Source organism: Lemur catta, chromosome 22 (assembly GCF_020740605.2).
Source record: "Lemur catta isolate mLemCat1 chromosome 22, mLemCat1.pri, whole genome shotgun sequence".
In the NCBI taxonomy this organism is placed as follows: domain Eukaryota; kingdom Metazoa; phylum Chordata; class Mammalia; order Primates; family Lemuridae; genus Lemur; species Lemur catta.
The window spans coordinates 14,120,621-14,139,757 of NC_059149.1; the positions used below are offsets into that span (position 1 = coordinate 14,120,621).

The following is a 19,137-nucleotide window of genomic DNA, read 5'->3' on the forward strand; positions in this document are numbered from 1 at the left end:
AAAAAGCAATCCCATAATACTGTCTAGAATGCATGTAATTCCTCCAGCTTTTTATAGTTGTCTCACGTCTTTTATGTTTCTAATGTCATCCTTATTTCCTTGATGAGGGGGAAGGAAGTATCAATTCCATTGTGTAGGTAAGGAAATGGAGACCCAAAGAAGTTCACGATGTTCAGGCAAACTATATAGAGAAGAGCTAAGATCCTGATTCCCTGACTCTGAGTCCAGTAGTCTCCCCACTACCACACACTGCCTCGCCTTTTGTGCTGGAGTATACAGCATAGAGTCTGCATGTAGAGTTTAAAGAAAAACCCAAACAATCCTTATGCAGATGGTCATTTATGGTGGGACAAGAAGTAATAAAAGGATATAAAGGAAATGCCATTAAGAATGAAGAGAATAACATGAAATCTATTTAATATCAAAAGACAGCATTACTGCAAGAGGAAGCTAATTAGAGAATATGCCAAAAAATAAGAAACAGAAAGTAGCTGAGCTCATTACCCACTGATAGCAAGGATAACTTTGCAGCTTTAATTTCTAACTACCACATTTCAAAGTAAAAGTTGGAATTTATCAACCTAAAATACAGTATGCAATTTTTTTTTTTTTTGAGACAGGATCTCACTGTGTTGCCTTGGCTACAGTGTAGTGGCACAATCATAGCTCACTGCAGCCTTGAAGTCCTGGGCTCAAGCAATCCTCCTCCCTTAGCTTCCTGAGTAGCTGGGACTACAGGTGCACACCTCCATGCCTGGCTAATTTTTGAAAAAAATTTTTTCAGAGAAGGGATCTCACTATGTTGCCCAGGCTGGTCTCAAACTCCTGGCCTCAAGCGATCCTGCCACCTTGGTCTCCCAAAGTGCTGGGATGATAGGTGTGAGACACCACACCTGGCCCTCATTCAAATTTAAAAACAAAACCTCCCAATGAAATAGAAAGACATGAGCAACCTGGACAACTCCTTTTGTATCATCTTTAAAAGTAGGTCACCAACATGTTTTCACAACAGATTTACTATAGAAACCATCTTAATTCATTTTCTAAATGTCCAGTATGGAAATGCAAATAAAGGGAGGAAATGTTGCTTTTGAAGGGTACTTTTGAAATGGTAGAAAAATGCTACCTCTCTAAGAGTTCCTGCAAATCACAGCATTTTACCTGAACACGATTTGCTTGGCAGAAATGTTTGATGACTTCCAACAGAGGGGTCAACATAGTAGCTTTGCCTTCAGAAACACCATCGATCTTTTTTAGATTTTCAACCGTAGTTGGTCTGTGTTTAAAAAAAAAAGATCAAGAAACCACTTAAACAGTATTGCCCCAGCAACAAAGCTGATGTTCAGCTTCATATTGAAACTCAATCTCAGTAAATGTTTATTTTTTCCAACAACCAAAACCAATATATAATACAAATAATCAAGTTTTATAATTTCTTTCTTTGCTTTCCACCATTTAAAGACTTCCTGTTTTAACGATTTATGAATAAAAACACTGCCTCCTTCACCAGAAAGACACAGTATTAACCGGTAAGCACAACAGGATGAGAGATTTGGAAGTCACCTCACAGAAATGACAGTTAAAGCCATGGTCCTATGCCAGAAGAAAATAAATTAGAACACACACAAAAGATAGCTTACCTTATTTTGGCCATATCCACCAGCATCTTGTTTGTTGCCAGAATAGCTGGAGGAACATCCATTTTATCGCCTTGTTTCTGCCTAGCGTCTACCAATCTGCCATATAACACAGTCTGAACAAAAAACAAAGAAACAACTCAAAACGTACTTAGATCCAAACCTTCATTTTTAGAGCCTCACATATCGAATTTTCGCTTAAGGTGAATATAAATTGAACTCTACCTCAGACTCTTAGCAAAAGAACAATTTTTAAAATACTGGCCACAGAATTTTAAGCATGCACAGAATCGTCACTCACTGCTCATAAAATAACTGCCTTTTTACTGTAGCCTTACCTGAGTCTCCTGCTCTTGAGCTGAAATAACAGGTGCTGAAGAAGTGTAAGATTTTTCTGGTGACTGCACCATGATGCTAAAATATTTAAAAGAAAATAAATAATAAGAGCGTTTCTTTCTCCCAGTTTACTTTCTAATTCGTTTCCCAGAATCACTTTCCAAGTCAGTACTACCGTTTATTCTTCACAATATCGGTAAGGTAATTTATTCAATGACGACAGCCTAGATTTTAAACATTTCAGATCAAATATATTTGTTATAATGGTAAAGTAAAAATTGCAATTTGAGTTCATCACAAAATTGGTGTGTTTAAAAAGAGCATTCGTCCCATTGTCTTCCTCAATCAAATGCTTTGAAAGAAAGTATTCCTTATCCATTCCAACAATAACATTTTTCTAACCTATTGGTTACAATACGTTTTTTAACCTACTGGGATACAATCTTTTATTCTTGTAACATAACTGATTTTCAGTTAGTGGAGAACACTAGCAAAGGATTAATCAAGTTATTCAGAATTTTCTTCAAAATCAAACAAAAATAACAATGTCATTTTGTTTTTGATTCATAACAAGGAGAGAAAACACCCATTAGCAAACAACATGGTATAAAAGGTACTAGGCAGCAAACTAGATAGAAAACCAATTTCTACAGAAGCCATTTCTTGTTGATTAATTATAAATAGGAAAATTTATAAAAATGAACTTGTATAAAATACCCTATATAAAAGATGTCAAATTTAAGTGATTTCCTGTTTCTTGAAGGTAGAAGGGAAAACATGTTTGGTATTAAAGACATGTTTATAAATTTCTCTGTAGGAAGAATTTAGAAACTACAGTGTAAAGTAAAATTTCATTTCCATAATTGTCAAATCCTATCACTAAAATAAGTAGACGTGAAACTCAGGAAAGAACTCCTGCTCAAAGAATATCAGAAAATCATAAACTTGCTTTAAATTATATATTAGCCTTTATCTTAGTATTTACAGAATTCTTTATACTAGTGTATTACTAGAAAAATGGTATTTTAAATTATTTCACAAAGAAATTTTATCATATTTACTGGAAAAAGTTTGGGTAACATATCCCTGAGGCAGAAATATTTGCAGAAAACATTTAATGAAAAATGTGTTGTCTATGAATATTACAAGTGCACAACAGTTTAAAATATCTACAATGAGCATTATCAGAGATATAAATGAAGATACTGTATCCACAAAACAAGGAAAGACTGTTATACATTATTAAGGAAACAAGAGAACAATAGTTAGAAATTAAAAATTTGATAACTAAAAATTTCACTAGATGGGAGGGGATAAAAAAAGTCAAGGAACTCTCCAAGAGAGTAAACAGACTGAAATGGGAGAAAAGAAAAATTAATAAAAGGAACACTAAAAACCCAACAAAGACAATTATGAACACCAAAAAAAAAAAAGAAAAAAGGTAGCAGTGGCCATAATAACAGAGTTTTGCTTAGTAATATGTATATTTGTATAGTTATAATAATGTAAAATAATTATATAATGTAAAAACAAATTATTAATATCACCCAACTTTTAATATAATTACTTTGGTAGAGGAATGAGGGGAAATCTACCATGACAGGAATTCGACAGAAAATTTCTAATAAGTCAAATAGTCTAATAAGACCATAAATACTAATAAGTCAAAAAATAGTAGTTTAAGCATGTCATTTAGAAATATGGAGGCAAATGCCAGAGAAATCAGCTGGAAGATTTGACGTGATTGCTGCTATAGAAAAGAACCAAGTGAGTTTGGGAAACGGTGTGGACTGGTGTGCTTTGTCATAAGCCTTTCAGTACCAATTGATGTCTTAAACCAAGTACAGGTATTATTTTAATGAAAATTCACATGAATTTTTACATAATAATTACTGATATATAAGCAGACTGTTCACTGCTGTACACTAAGCCTATGTATTTAAATTAATTTCTGGACCACTCCACAGGCATCCCAAACTCAGTATGTCTATCACTAAACTCTTGATTTTAACCAGAATCAACTTCGTCCAAACTCCTGTTACTGTTCATATTCTGACCTCCTCCCATGAAACATGAATATTCTTAATGGTATCTAGAATGGTAAATCTTTTCCAGAAGTTTTTCAATTGACTTTGCCAAGATCTATCAGAGGAATCACTATGTGTGGCAGCTACAGCCTTATAAAATGTATTTCTTAAATAATAAGACCTGAAAGTCAAAATGACTCCTTGATCTATGAGCTGCAGAACAGATGTCGTGTGAGCAGGCCTGAAAGCAACATTCGTCTCCTTGTATGTCCCCATTACAGCTCTTGGTGACAAGGTGCATTGTCGATGAGCAACAGAATTTTGAAAGGAATCCTTTTCTAAGCAGTAGGCATCAATAGTGGGCTTAAAATACTCCATAAACCATGTTACTAACAGATGTGCCATCATCCAAGCTCTGTTATTCCACTCATAGTGCACAGGCATTGATAGTGCACAGGCAGAGACTTCTTAAGGGCTCTAGGATTTCTGGAATGTTAAATGAGCATTGGCTTCAACTTAAAGTCAACAGCTGCATTAGCCCATAATAAGAGAGCCAGGCCATCTTTGAAGCTTTGAAGCCAGGCATTGACTTCTCTTCTCTAGCTATGAAACTCCTAAATGACATATTCTTCCAATAGAAGGCTGTTCCATCTACATTGAAAATCTGTTGTTTAGTGTAGCCACCTTCATCAATTATCTTAGCTAAATCTTCTCGATAACTTGCTGCAGCTTCTACATCAGCACTTGTTGCTTCACCTTGCACTTTTATGTTACAGAGACAGCTTTTTTCTTTAAACTTCATGAACCTCTGCTAGCTTCAAACTTTTCTTTTGCAGCTTCCTCACCTCTCTCAGCCTTCATAGAATTGAAAAGAGTTAGGGCCTTACTCTAAATTAGTCTTTGGCTTAAGGGAATATTGTGGCTGCTTTTATCTTCTGTCTAGACTACTAAAACTCTCTCCATGTTAGCACTAAGGCTTTTTCGCTCTCATCATTCATGTGTAGCACTTTTCATTGCTTCAAGAATTTTTCCTTTACATTCGCAACATGGCTAACTCTTTGGTGCAAGACGCCTAGCTCTCGGCCTGTCTCAGCTTTTGACATGCCTCACTCACTAAGCATAACGTTTCTAGCTTTTGATTTAAGTGAGAGATATGTGACTCTTCCTTTCACTTGAACACTTAGAGGCCAATGTTATTAATTGGCCTAATTTCAATATTCCTGTGTCTCAGCAAACAGGGAGGCCCAAGGAGAGGGAGAGAGATGGGGCCGGTTGGTGGGGCAGTCGGAACACACATGACATCGAGTATATTTGCCACCTTATGTGGGCACGGTTCATGAAGCTCGAAAACAATGACGATAATAACATCAAAGATCACCAATCACCATAACAGATATAACAACAATGAAAAAGTCTGAAATACTGTGAATTACCAAGATGTGACACAGCACACGCTGTTGGAAAAATGGTGCCAACAGACTTGCTTGATGCAGGGTTGCCACAAAACTTCAATTTGTAAAAAATGCAGTATATGCAAGGTGCAATAAAGCAAAGCACAATAAAACAAAGTATGCCTGTATATATTTTATACAAATACAATTAAATAGTCTGTAGATAAACATAGATTTGAAAGCCAGCTCTGCCACTAGCTGTATGCTGTTGAACAAGTTAGTTAACTTCTTAACCCTTGGTACCTTCAACTATAAAATGGGGAAAAATATTAACAGCTAACACATACATTGTAAGAATTAAATGAGCTATTACATATAAAGTTCTTAGCATTTAACATAGTGCCTGGCAACAGTGATATCCAAGAATCATTAGCTATTAAATTAACATTAATAATAGGTTGCTTTAATAACTATCATACTGAAGGCTTATGCTTTAACTTCCTTATGCCAAAGAAATATCCCAACATCTGACAGTCCTTTCTCTGTAGGAAAAAAACAAAGTGCTCATAACATATAGAACATAGAAATATGGAACTCTGTACCTTTTTTTAGGAACGGTACTTCCAGAAGAAATCTTCTTGAATGCTTCATAAGAATACATCTTCTCCATGTTAGACTGCTTTTAAACACATAAAGATCCATTAGAAAAAGAAGTTTTAAATGTAAGGAAAATAAAGATGCAAAATCTCACAGTGACAATTTTTCCTTTGACTAATCAGGTCATCAAATAAATCACCCGAAAATAAGCTCATGAATTATCAACTTCTAGAGTTCTAAAGGCAGTTAGAAATAAAACTTAATGTCCCATTCCTCTCAAAATTATAGAAAATAAATGATCAAAAGAATGCAAGAGCCAAAGTTACAAAAACAATTCAATTATTTAATGCATCCTGCATACTTTAATAAAGCAGAAAGAGTTCACCAGAAAACTGAATTCATCACATTTGTCCATTATCCCAGTGTTCTAATTAGCTGAAGTCTGCCTGTGGGTTAGTATTTAATCTGTAATAGTTATCTAAGCTCCAAAACAAAGCAAGAAAGTGTGTGCATGTAGCTTTAATGAGAACATTTCAGAATCAGCCTTATTTTTCTGTCAACTGTAAGTATTATAATATGTAAAAAAAACTCTAAGCCAAATGATTAGAAAGCTTAAAAGAATCAAAATGAGTTACTGTCTCAAATACTTCTATTAGCCCCCCAAATCATATGCCACATATTTTAGTCTGCTCATTCCACTTCTCTTTCCAAATTTTTGTTTTGTTATATATCCCATTTTCTCTTTAATTGGAAAATTAAAATATAAAATTTTAAAACAGGAGTTGCATCAATAAAGAATGAAATAAATAAGAACCACCTCTTTAAAACAAACTACCTTTTCTGCAGTTAATCCAACTGGTCCTTGATTAGAGGAATGTGGTGCAGGGCCTGAAGACACAGCTTTAGAGCTGAAAAACAGTAAAATTTAAATTATCTCAAATGTTAGAATGCAATTATCTAATTCACGAATCATCACACTCCCACTCTGAGAAAGGTACATGAGATTATACTATTACACTTTCAGAACTGATGATTTTTAAAACCGATATTTTGCTTTTCCCAGAAAAAGTTCTAGGAGATTTAAGAAGTTTGAAAGAGAAAACTCAAAGAAGATAGAGAGCATGTAAAGGTACTAAAAAGTAGGCAACAAGTACATATTCCCTTCCTACCTTCTACACATAAGAAGGAAATAGACTATATGGATTCCTCAGCATTCATCTCAGTTTTGCTGCTTTTATCCATGGGAATGAAGCTTTCTAAATACTACGGTCAGTGCTTGCCAGCAACCAAGGAAGTGTTCTATGACTTATCTTTCTCACACAGACCCCTGCCTCCAAACTGACTAAAATAAGCACGAAAAAACAAACAAGTAACTCATTTTACCTGTGTAGTGTCTATAAGTTGGTATAATGTGAACCATTTAAACAGCAACAAAAAACCCAGAACTTAAAAGAGAAAAATTAAAAAACAAACCTCGGCAGAAGAGACTTCGTTGGACACCATTCTTCATATCCATTAGCTTGAAGGATAAGTCTGGGAGGAGATTCTGTCTTGGCTTTAACAAGCCAATTTTCACCCTATCAAAAGCAAGAAAAATCTTTTAATGCACAGTGAGAAAAATTAAGTCAAACAAGCAGACTTCTAGATTGTTTACCTTTCCGGTAAGGGTGCAAATCTCCACATATTTGTTATGCCCAGGAATTTTTTGCAAGAATCCCTCAGTGATAAGCTGACAGGAAAGAGCCTTCCACCAACTCTCCGTCTTATCCTTGCCAATGCCAAAGAAACTGTGAGTGCGATACTGATCTGGAAGACGCTGAGAATTCTGAAATTAGGAATAAAATCAGCATCTTAAAATGTTTGTTTAATTAAACAGGTTAAGTAAAACATAAATCCATGTATGGACCCTTTGGACTTAACACTAAATTTCAACTTTAAAAACCTACAGAGTTTTTATACCTATCGTGAGTGTTGTGAACACTCAACTCACAAATAAACATATAATCTAAATAGTGTTCCTTTTGTGTTTTAAATAATAGCAGGAAATTTCACATATAATTCAGATGCATTTTTTTCAATGTATAGGTTTGGATATGTGTTTAGAATACTTAACCTTTGCTTTTTAGACCTCTGTTTAGCAGACACACATTATTCTTTGAAAACACTGATCCTAATCTCCAGCTCAAGACTAGAACCAGTGTGACCAACAGCAATGTCACCCAATAGCTACTAATCCACAAGTACAGTGCAACAACTCATGGCTTCCACTGCATGTTTGTTTTTATTGTGCTTTTGTTCATGAGAAGCACTGAGAAGTTTACTTAATTATTTTTGATTTAGCTGCTTCACTGAGACATACCGGGAAAAGCAGGTGCATGCTAAACAGTTGATGGTTTTGCGGCATTTTCTCCTAAGTAAAGAGAGAATTCCAATGGGAGACTATTCATAGCCATCAAGTTCTAGAAATGTTAGGGAAGCTGCAATTCTCTTGTCCTCTAATGGAGGGGGCTCTCACTGCCTTCACTCTCTATATTTTTCCATTCACTTTGTCCTCTTACTGCCTCATTCATTCATCCTACACATTTAAATATGTATATGTTTAGTAGTACATGAGCATAGGACTTTATAGAAAGTCACGACTGTCTAATATATTCGTGGTAAAAATGGCAGATTGTAATTCAAGGGTCATTCTAACCTACATCCACTGTGACTTCTTCTACTGCAGAATCTAGGAAGTTATAAGCACTTTTTCAAACTCCCTTTCAGCTAGGGTTCTGGACGTGATTTAAGTTCTGCTAATCAGAGCTCTATTTGCATGATATGTATAAGCAGAAGGTGAGGCAAAGGCTGCTACTCCTGCTATTTTTGCAGGCATACACGATCGTGAAGGTATTTAATTTTCACAAGACAGCATCAGCAAAGAACCCAGCACACAACTACTAGCTTCCTAAGTATAGAGAGGCATCTGTTTTTTTGATACAGGTTATAGCAGGTAGAGGTTGGTTCTCAGAGCAAGCAGAGGTAAAACCTTCCTGATGGTTACAACTTCCAACTCAGTGCTGTTTGGGGTCAGGTGCTGTAGAGGCAGCTGCCCAAGTTGACACACAGCTTTTTGATTGCAGAAGAGGCACATACTAACCAGACACTGAAAATTACTCTTCCAGCTTTTCCTTTCCTAAGCAGAAAAAACCTGAAGTGAATGAGCATATTTATTAGTGTGAAACAATGACAATTTTTCTCATCAGTAGGGAGTAACTGTCCTTACCTCTCATGAGCAATAACCATTGTGAGTACTGTGTACTGTGTGAATAAATTCACATTATCTTGTTTCCATGGCAATTACCATGCAGAGAATGAAGTATCTTTGCTCTTTGATACAGAGTATCTTTGTTTTAAAGGCATCTTATTCCCTTTGCAACTAGAAATCCAAACTGAACCAAGTAACATTTTTTTAAAACCCAGAATTAAAACAGGATGCAGTAAGAACTTTCAACAACAAATGTTAAATGATTTCTCACTCTTAGCAAGGCATCCTTCATTAATTGCTTAAGGGTTCTAGTTAATGTAATTGTCCGGGTTATCCACTGATAGAGTACAACTACCTAGGATGAGAAAGCCATGACAAAGTTCAGCACTTTCATAACGTGACGATACGTATATAATACATACACAGAATACAGTGTAGGGATTTGGGTATTGATTTTTTTTTTTTTTTTAGAGTGACTGGACTCCAAATGGGCACTGATTTTTAAGGAGGGCACAATTTTATGCACACATCCCTTACCAACTGCAAATCTTCATTCTAGTATCTCTAGATCATTCAATTTAAAAATATGAATTTAAAAGTGTAACAGCATAATAAAGAGAAGAGGCACTAGACTAGTAGGCAGGAAAACCATTTGCTCATCCAATTCTGGCACAGTAACCGTAGGACCTAGAGCAGGTCATTTAACTTCCATTTTAACTCAGTTTCAACTACAGTAAACTAAGGTGATAGAGTTAAATAGTCTTTGTCAGTTTTAGCTCTAAGAGGCTATACTTCTACCATTTCACCTTGTTCTTTTCCTTTAAAAATCAGGTGGGAAATATAGGGGTCACCAAAACTGACATATCATGGAATGTGGAAATCTACTAATCGATGGGTAAGTGGTGGAATAAAGAGAACTTGACTGGCCAGAGTGCACAATGCAAGGTAAGAGTTTCTGAAAAAAGCAAAATCTTTGCCCTAGTATCCAACAGAGCAGTGGCACCCCATCTTTTTGGCACCAGGGACTGGTTTCATGGAAGATAATTTTTCCTTGGACAAGGGTCGGGGGGTGGGGGGGAGTGGGGGAGGTGGGGGGGGATGGTTTAGGAATGATTTGAGCATGTTACATGTATTATGTACTTTACTGCTATTAAAGTACTACTACATTGTAATAGATAAGGAAATAATTACACAAGTCACCATAACGCAGAATCAGTAGGAGCCCTGAGCTCGTTTCCTACAACTGCTACTGCTGATCTGAGAGGAGGCAGAGCTCAGGCAGTGATGCCAGCAATAGGGAGCGGCTGTAAATACAGATGAAGCTTTGCTTGCTCACCTGCTGCTCACATCCTGCTGTACCGCCCCGTTCCTAACAGGCCACCAGTACTGGTCCAGGGATGGGGACCACAGTGATAGATGGGAAAGAAAAAAAAAACACCTTGCTGCTTCTCCAAATTAACCTCTTTACAAATCACAATTGCTTTTTGTGGTAATTCTTTTTGTTGCGAATGCCACAGTCTTCTCCATCCATCTTCCCTCATTCTACCTCTGAATGAATATCCAAATAGACAACATCTCACCAAAATCTACCCATAAAGTAGGAAGCTCTAGTGATACCTTCACAGAGACTTCTCTAATTTCCCTAAGCACTGTCTCTTCAGAACTTCCATAATACTTCATGTCTATTAATATGTCCCTTATCTCTTCCCAACTCACACCTCCCCAACTGGATAAGTCTCACCTAATTTGGCTTTGAATCCCCCACAAAATACAATATAGTACCTTCCACATAAATACGTTTAAGTGGAACAAAAATATTAATAGTTATAAAGCCCAACCCAAGGAGTTCTAAATTCCTGAGTTCTAAAAATACAAAATAAGTCCATAGCTTTTGTTAAATATTTTAACTTTTTTTTTTCTTTTTTTGGCCTCTATCCCAGTTCCTACAGGCCAAAAAAGCTCACAGCTGCCACTTCAGAAAGTCATTGTGATCCATAATTCTATGTGTAAAATAAAACCAATGATAAAGTAACAATAATTATCACTAGGAATATATTTCAATCAGATTAAATAGCCTGTCCAGAAAATTAAATGGATAACTGTCTCCTGTTAATTTCAAAATTATAAACCATGATTAAAACTACCAATATTCCAATGGCTGTCTATTGTCAAATCATATTTTATCAAAAGTGTTACCTAATTCTAGAGCCATGATAAAGTTTGATTAGCACTTTGATACTGTGATCAAGAAAGAGGTTTCACTTAATCTCCTGGTTATACAAATTAATGACTGTGTTTCTCTTTTCTAATCTATAAAATTGTGATCACTGCACATTTTATCACATATTCACACACGGTATTTAAAGATTTTTATATGGTGAGCAATTCAGACAGCTAAAACAAAGTTCCTTAGGCAGTACTTTCACTATTTCATTTCTAATCAAACTTGTGCTGTAAAAATAAAATTTTAAGCTCCATTCACAAACTCATGGATAGGCTGCATAATTGTTTATACTGTTTAGAAAAATCTTGTGTAAGAGAATCATGTGCTGCTGAAATTATATCTGTTATATATTTACATATATTATCTTTTTAAACAAACTCCAGTAGTTCCCAGTTTAAGACACCTACTTTACAGATCAAAATTACAATTAGTTTTTCCTAAATTCGTTAAGGGGAACAATTACTAAATTCTCAAAGGAATTACAATGATAACTTTAAAAACGATATCCCAGTAGGTACCAAGATCGCTGACTTGAGGGAGAAAAAACTTGCCTTATTTTTGCTGCAGTTAGTGTCTACAAATCTTCGTTAAGTGGTACTTTTTAAAAAGTTTTACACTTTTATCTAGCAAGGGTGGTATAAAATTTCACAAATGATAAACTTCTTAATTTGAGGACTCCCAGAAGAGACTGCTGGTGTAAGTGGTCTGACTTGGTTTTTTAATAGGTGAAATCTGATCCCTCCTGTGACCAGTTCAAGTTTGTCTAGGAACCCACTTATACTTATTTGTTGATACTGGATATGGCTGGGTTATTCCAAATTAAAACAAGGACAATTTTGATAAATTATACATTCAACTGGGAAACACAGGTTTTGAAGGTGATAGAGATAGAAGAAATTTTCATAGATCTCAATTATATTTAAGCTGTCCCTTGCAACTGAAATTCCTTTTTATAAAAAATATAGTATTACTCCTAGCAGCTAAAGTAGTTCCTTAGGCAACACTTCTACTATAACTAATCAAACCTGTGATTTACAAACAAAATTTAAACTCCATTTAGAATCTAAAAACATCAGTACATGAAAAGTCAATAGTTTTCAACATATTTCATTAAAAATATTTCACAACTAATTTAATATGTTCCTTTCTAAACAAAATAAAAACTCAGAAAATAAATATTCATGTGAAGCATTCTGAGTTTTTAACAAATAAATGCTTACCTAAATGATTTTAATTCTACATACAAAAAGAGAATTTTAATCTCTATTTTAAAGTATATTTTTAATAAATACGTGTATTTGCAAAGTATGCTATCTCTCACTCTTGATTTATTCAACCACTATCAATCTATAATACTTTTGCTTTACAGACTTCTAAATCAGGAATAAAATCATATAAGCAAAAGGACTACAGAACAAGTTCTTGGACTGTAAGAGTCATGTCTTACTCATATTTTTACCTGCAGTGTAGCAGAATGCTGGCATACTAATCGTTCCAAAAAAAAAAAAAAAAACAGTAGTTGAATTGAATTGACTATGTATTCATTGGGAAAGCAAAAATACACCAAAAAGCAAAAACAAAAAAACCAAAATACTTTCTTAGAATTTTAAATACTTCTGATAGGAACAGACGGAAAGATTAAAAAAAAAAAAAAAAAAACTTTGTGCCAAATACCATTATTGAAATTAGATACTTACAACACAATCCCTGAAACTAAAGTTTTGCTCAAAGAATTTAGCAGTTTTCTGGCCACCAAAAGATACAATTTTATTCTGCCTGTCTCTTGACACTATGAAAGTTAACTGTACTTAATTATCCTAAGAAAGACCAGCCTAGAGATTCACCAACTGCAATGTGATAAACTAATACAGTGCCAGACTGCCATGCAGAGCTGAACAGGAAAACAGCGGAAGATGTGATACACACAGGTTTTATCCAGTAATGAATGTAGTGTTTAACTGGAACTTAATATGACTCTCTGAATTTCTAATAAACCCATCTAAAGTCAAAGCTACAATTGTAATATAGCAAATTTCTGAAGAAAAGTGTAATAGGAGTAAAAGAAGAACTACGAAGGGAATTTACTGCTATACTTACAGATCCTCGGAGAAATAAAATTGGAACCCTAATTCCAAACTTTCCTCCCAAGATGGCCACAGCAGATAGCAGCTGAAATGCTTGCAGACCAAAGTCTTGGAATGTATCTTCTGAGGAATAGCAATGACCAAGTCTAAATAAAAATAATAATAAATTAGGAAATCCTAGCCAAGGCATATACCTTTAAAAATAAAAAGATTTCATGTAACAATTAGCCAAGAAAAAAATATCTCACATGTGCCAACTGCTTCAGAAGTTACAAATAAAGTTCATTACAGCCAAGAGTGTAGGTGTATTGAAAACATGAAAAATAAACTATAACAGCTATAACCGTAGAGAAGAAGTTCGAGCAAGCAGTGTTGCAGTATTTACAAGCAGAACAGTTCCATTTGATTGACTATGTAAAATATTGAACTTCTATGTTAGCTTTTGTTGGAAAACAAGGCTTGTTGCAAAGAAAAGGTTTTTAACTTAAAAAAACAAATGAATCTTGGTTGCTACCTCCTTCTGCTGCTGCTCCTGGTGCTGCTTGTGTGCTCATTCAGGGCAGACCTGGCATCTCTTTTGTGAAGCAGCAGCTGAAGACACTCCTGAGCTAACCGTGGCCAACGAAAAGCCCATGGAAGGTGTCAAGACTGAGAATGACATTACTTTGAAGGTGCTAGGCCAGGATGGTTCTGGGGTGTCGTTTAAAATTAAAAGGCATGCATCCATGCACCACTACTTAAACCAATGAAAGCCTACACTGAAGGACAGGGCTTGTCAATAAGGCTGATCAGATTCCGACTTGATGGGCAGCCAATGAATGAAACAGACACACTTGCACATTTGGAAGTGGAGGATGAAGATACAATTGATGTGTTCCAGCAGCAGACAGGAGGTGTCTGCTAACAAGGGGACCTGCTGCTTTACTCCAGAATTCTCTGCTTATAGATCAAGGATACATTCTCAATTAGAAAAACGCCAGCTTGGTTCCACCACATGTCAACTACACAGTATGGTTTTCTCCATTCTTTCATTTTCTCCTTCCTGTTCCTTTATTGTACATAAAGTAACCAGTGTATGAGCAGAAGCATATTTTTTTTTTAAACTAAATGGCCTACGGTTATGTTCTGATTGACATGAAATGGAGCTGGGATGTGGAAAAGTACAAAAAGTACTGGTTCTGTGAGAAGACTCCCTCTTTTCCCTAGTGGCAAGCTCATTCAGCTCTTTATATTCCAAAGAGTTATTTCACAATCACTGTTCTAACAAAAAAACACATAAAAATCCTTGTATCCCTTACTCAATTGGAGAATGTTAATATTTTTCATTTATTATTGTAGAACGAAGAATAATTTTTAAAAGAAATTTTTTCATAGATGGGGTCTCACTATGTTGCCTAGGCTAGTCTTCAACTCCTGGCCTCAAGCGATCCTCCTGCCTTGGCCTCCCAAAGTGCTGGGATTACAGGCATGAACAACTGGTCCTAGCCCATTTAAGTACATTTGGAAGTTAAAATGCTAAGTCATCCTTCCAGTAGATTTGAAATTATCATTAATACAAACGAGAATTCTTTAAGTAGGTTGATAAATAAATTCATTGTTATTTAAATAAACAAATTTTTGGTTTAAAAAATTAAAATATGTATCATTCAACAAAAATTCAACTAAACATGATTTGTAAAGGGAGAGAAGCAAAGACTTTTGGAATGTTCATCTATAAGAAGAAATCTTTACCTGGACCTGCAATTATCACAGCACTTTTCAGTTCCTATAATTTCCAAGGAGGCTTTTCGTAGTTGTTTGTCCTCAAAATGAGACAAGATGATTCTACCCAAGAGAAAATTTTAAATTAAATAAAAGAACAAAAACATACATGTTAAATTCATTCCTGAAAATAATGAGGTAAAATCATCATTAATTGATTCACTTGAGACCTCATTATTTGACTTCAGTTTACTCAGGCACAAAGAAGTTTGCCTTAAAAAATTCAGCACACATCAACAAAATATTTCAAAATATTTCAAATTATTTAGCAAAACTTTTTTCTTAAAAAAGAAGCATCCACAAATGTTATTAAATGATATAAAATAAATGATACATACTGTCGCCTACAACTACTGGAAAGAAGATATTTCTCCATCTTTTCCATCATCCTTAATTTGTATGATCGAAACTTTTCATCACGTAGCTCAGTAAGGCGGTGCCTGTCAATTAAAAATATAACAGAAATATGTGAAACTATATTAGCAATTTTGTTACTTTTTATTTACTTAACTATTACTGTTTAGTTTTCATAAACTAGAAAACCCACACCCCTATAAAAATAGTTTTTTTCACCCCAGAAAGTTCTCTCATATTCCTTTCCAGCTAATGCCCCAAACATGAGGCCAGCATTTTTCTGATTTTTTTAATGAAAATTGCTTTTGAAAAAATTCTACCTATGTACAAGTACCAATTCTTCAGCTGCCTTTGAAAAATATTATAAACCCTAAAGTTTTCATTTTTATTTATATGTCACAAACTTTTTGGCTTGTACCAAGCCTTCTACAATATGTCAATTTTTACACTTTCCCAGTAAAAAGGTTATTCTTTATTTTCTATAAGAAACTAAAAGCCTTAATGTAAGAAATACTGAAAGAGGCTCATGACCCAAATATGATCCAAATATTAGCTTTTCAGCACTTCTCAGCCCTCTAAAACTGTCTCTTGGTACTATGGGGTATGATATTATGGAACACGTATCAAAATTAAGTTCCTTTCTCAATTATAACTGGTTGTTTTTGCGACAATACTGAATTTATTTAAAATTGTTAAATAACATGAAAGAGATGTTTCTTTTTCTAAAGTCAATGCTGCTATAATTCATCCTGACTCTCTTAATTTCTAGTCTTCTACAAAGAAACTCCATGAATATCAAATATCAGACAATGACAATCTCCCATATAGCTTTCCAGATCTTTCCAAGAATAAATAACAGTCTAGGTTAAATAGGTTTCAGATATTTTAAAACAAAGCAATGATTTACCTGTAAGACCTAAGTGATAATACTAATTCTCATCAAAATGGACTTCACTCACTAATATTTTGACTATTCAACCTTCTGACTGACTAAAATTAAAATACCTGTGTATAATTCTCAACAACTTCTGGAAAGTCTGAACACACAAAAGATCTGTTATTCAAAAACATTCCTCTCATTTGACACCACCAACCACCATGCCCTTCCATGTAATTTTCTCCAAAGCCACTTCCAACTGTTGCCTCTAGTTCCCAGGTTAACCATATACAGTGGTCTCCCCTTATCCACAGGGGATACGTTCCAAGATCCCCAGTGGATGCCTGAGACCATAGATAGTACCAAACCCTATATATATACTATGTTTTCCCCATATGTACATGCCTATGATAACGTTTAATTTATAAACTAGGTACAGTACTGTGCTTTGAGGCCATTATTAAGTAAAATAAGGGCTACTTGAACATCGCAATCTGCAACAGTCGATCTGATTACCAAGATGGCTATTAAGCGACTGACAGACAGGCAGCCTATGCAGTGTGGATGCCCGGGATAAAGGGATGATTCACATTCCTGGGCTGACACAACAGGACGGTGTGAGATTTCATGTGCTACTCAGAACTACTGGCAACTTGAAACTTAGGAATTGTTTATTTCTAATATTTTCCATGTAATATTTTTGGACCACAGTTGACCGTAGGTAACTGAAACCGTAGATAAGGGAGAACCACTGTAACCTCATTCTTCCTACCTTAAGGGTTAAACATTAGTTCCTTTTTGGCTTTATTTTGTTTGTTTGTTTAGCTCACCTTCTCCTCAGAAAGAACAAAGAAAACAAAAGCTTACATTCTCAGAACTAGATCCTCCCTTATCTTTGGTTCAGATGAGACCTACATTTAACTAATCTCAACACTGTCAGTAATAAATTTGACAAAATAAAACTACAAGTCTGTAACAGCAAATCAAATAAATATTTAGCCTTCTTTTGGGACTACAAAAATAAAGTGCAATATTCCACAGAACAAAAACAATACCATTAATGGAAATCAACTGGAGCCAGTGAAAGATTTATTGAATTGAGATGATTTTATAAATTATTCTCTTAATAGAAAGTTGACAGTAAATACTGAGTTTGACTATTTAAGATAATTTGCAAATGCAGACATTGGGACTTTGCCAGTGGTACAGCTTTTGCAATAAGAAATATAAAATTACATGATGACTGGACAAGTTTTTTCTCTCCATCATAGAATTCTGGTATACCGACAGACTCTAAAATGTTTGTGAATTACACTGGCCTTTTCAGTTGAGAACCAGCAACTTCATTTATGCTTAGACTTTTTTTTCTAGAAGACAGATCTATCCTTAATTCTTGCTCAATTCTTTTTTATCCTGATTAACCCTATAGTCTTATTTTCCACAGGATTGATTCAAAGAGTAACCTGTCTATACTGAAGATTCAAGTATGGGTTTTCTAGTACCACTATTTGATAACTAATCACTATTATTTCCTATTAAATTTTAATGAGATGGCCATTGAAAATATCTTTTAAGAACCAGGTAAACAGGAACTATATTACTGATGAACTTGCAAGGCTACAATATAAAACTCAGACTGTTAATGTCTTCAGCACCTTTAACATATACATGAAATCAGAAATGGTAGACACCAACTTATTTGATATATCCCAAATTTAACAGTAGCATGCACAGCTGTGTTCTATCCCGATTATTTTAAACTACTTCACAAAAACCTTAGCAGACATTAGTATCAAAAGGAAAACAAGAATTGTTCTGTATTAAAAGAGGATGGTTTTGTCGTCTTCTATGTTAAAAAGCAAAAGCTACTGACTACTTTTAGAAGAAAGAGCTTAAAATTTACAGCAAACATTTCTACCTAATTAATCCCTGTTCCTTCAGATGTCCGTTTAACTGTCACTTCGTCAAGGAAGCCTTACCTGAGCTTTGCAACTTTGTAAACACCACACACCATTATATATTTTCACTGCTCAACCCAACTTTCCTTCACAACACTTGACACAGTTGTAATTTTAACACATTTGAATGCCATACTAGGAAAAAAAAAAATGTTCCTTGGGGCCACAGTGTTTTCTTATAAAAACAGAATAAAAACTTCGAAAACAAAACGATCTTTTCTAATTCAAGGAAAAATTCGTTCTTTTTTATTGTTTTCTGTGCGAGTTATATGCAAATTGAAAAACAGTTGTCACAGCTCCCAAGGTGAAGCATTTGCAAATTATCTTAAACAGTCAAACTCAGTAGTTATTGTCATCTTTTTATTAAGAGAATAATTTGTAAAATCTTCTCAATTCAATAAATCTTTCACTGGCTCCAACTGACTTCCATTAATGGTACTGTTTTTATTCTGTGGAATATTGCACTTTATTTTTGTAGTCCCAAAAGAGTTAAATACAAGTCACATGGCAGTTAATGTGTTAAACTTATTGCATAATCCTTTTCTTAAAAATGTTTTGATTGACATTTTCAAACACAAAAAGAATAGTAAAATGAACCCTAAGTACCCACAGCTGTGTGATTCCCTGATTAAGATCTACTATTC

At 34.7% G+C, this 19,137-nt stretch overlaps 1 protein-coding gene and 1 pseudogene across 6 annotated transcripts in view; one reads left to right on the forward strand and one right to left on the reverse strand.

Moving 5' to 3' along the window:
* Positions 1–19,137, reverse strand: part of WRN (WRN RecQ like helicase) — a 99,564-nt gene that overhangs the window by 12,348 nt on the left and 68,079 nt on the right. For 5 of the 6 annotated variants that reach the window (XM_045535454.1, XM_045535455.1, XM_045535451.1 and 2 more), the window contains 10 exons: positions 15,643–15,744; positions 15,275–15,367; positions 13,557–13,689; positions 7,643–7,813; positions 7,462–7,565; positions 6,824–6,896; positions 5,994–6,070; positions 1,976–2,051; positions 1,641–1,753; positions 1,162–1,276 (listed from right to left, as the gene is read on the reverse strand). In XM_045535454.1, the coding sequence (XP_045391410.1) occupies positions 1,162–1,276; positions 1,641–1,753; positions 1,976–2,051; positions 5,994–6,070; positions 6,824–6,896; positions 7,462–7,565; positions 7,643–7,813; positions 13,557–13,689; positions 15,275–15,367; positions 15,643–15,744 (1,057 nt within the window). The remainder of the gene's footprint in view (positions 1–1,161; positions 1,277–1,640; positions 1,754–1,975; positions 2,052–5,993; positions 6,071–6,823; positions 6,897–7,461; positions 7,566–7,642; positions 7,814–13,556; positions 13,690–15,274; positions 15,368–15,642; positions 15,745–19,137) is intronic. The other variant, XM_045535453.1, reaches the window with a different exon arrangement.
* LOC123626709 lies at positions 13,976–14,447 on the forward strand (annotated as a pseudogene).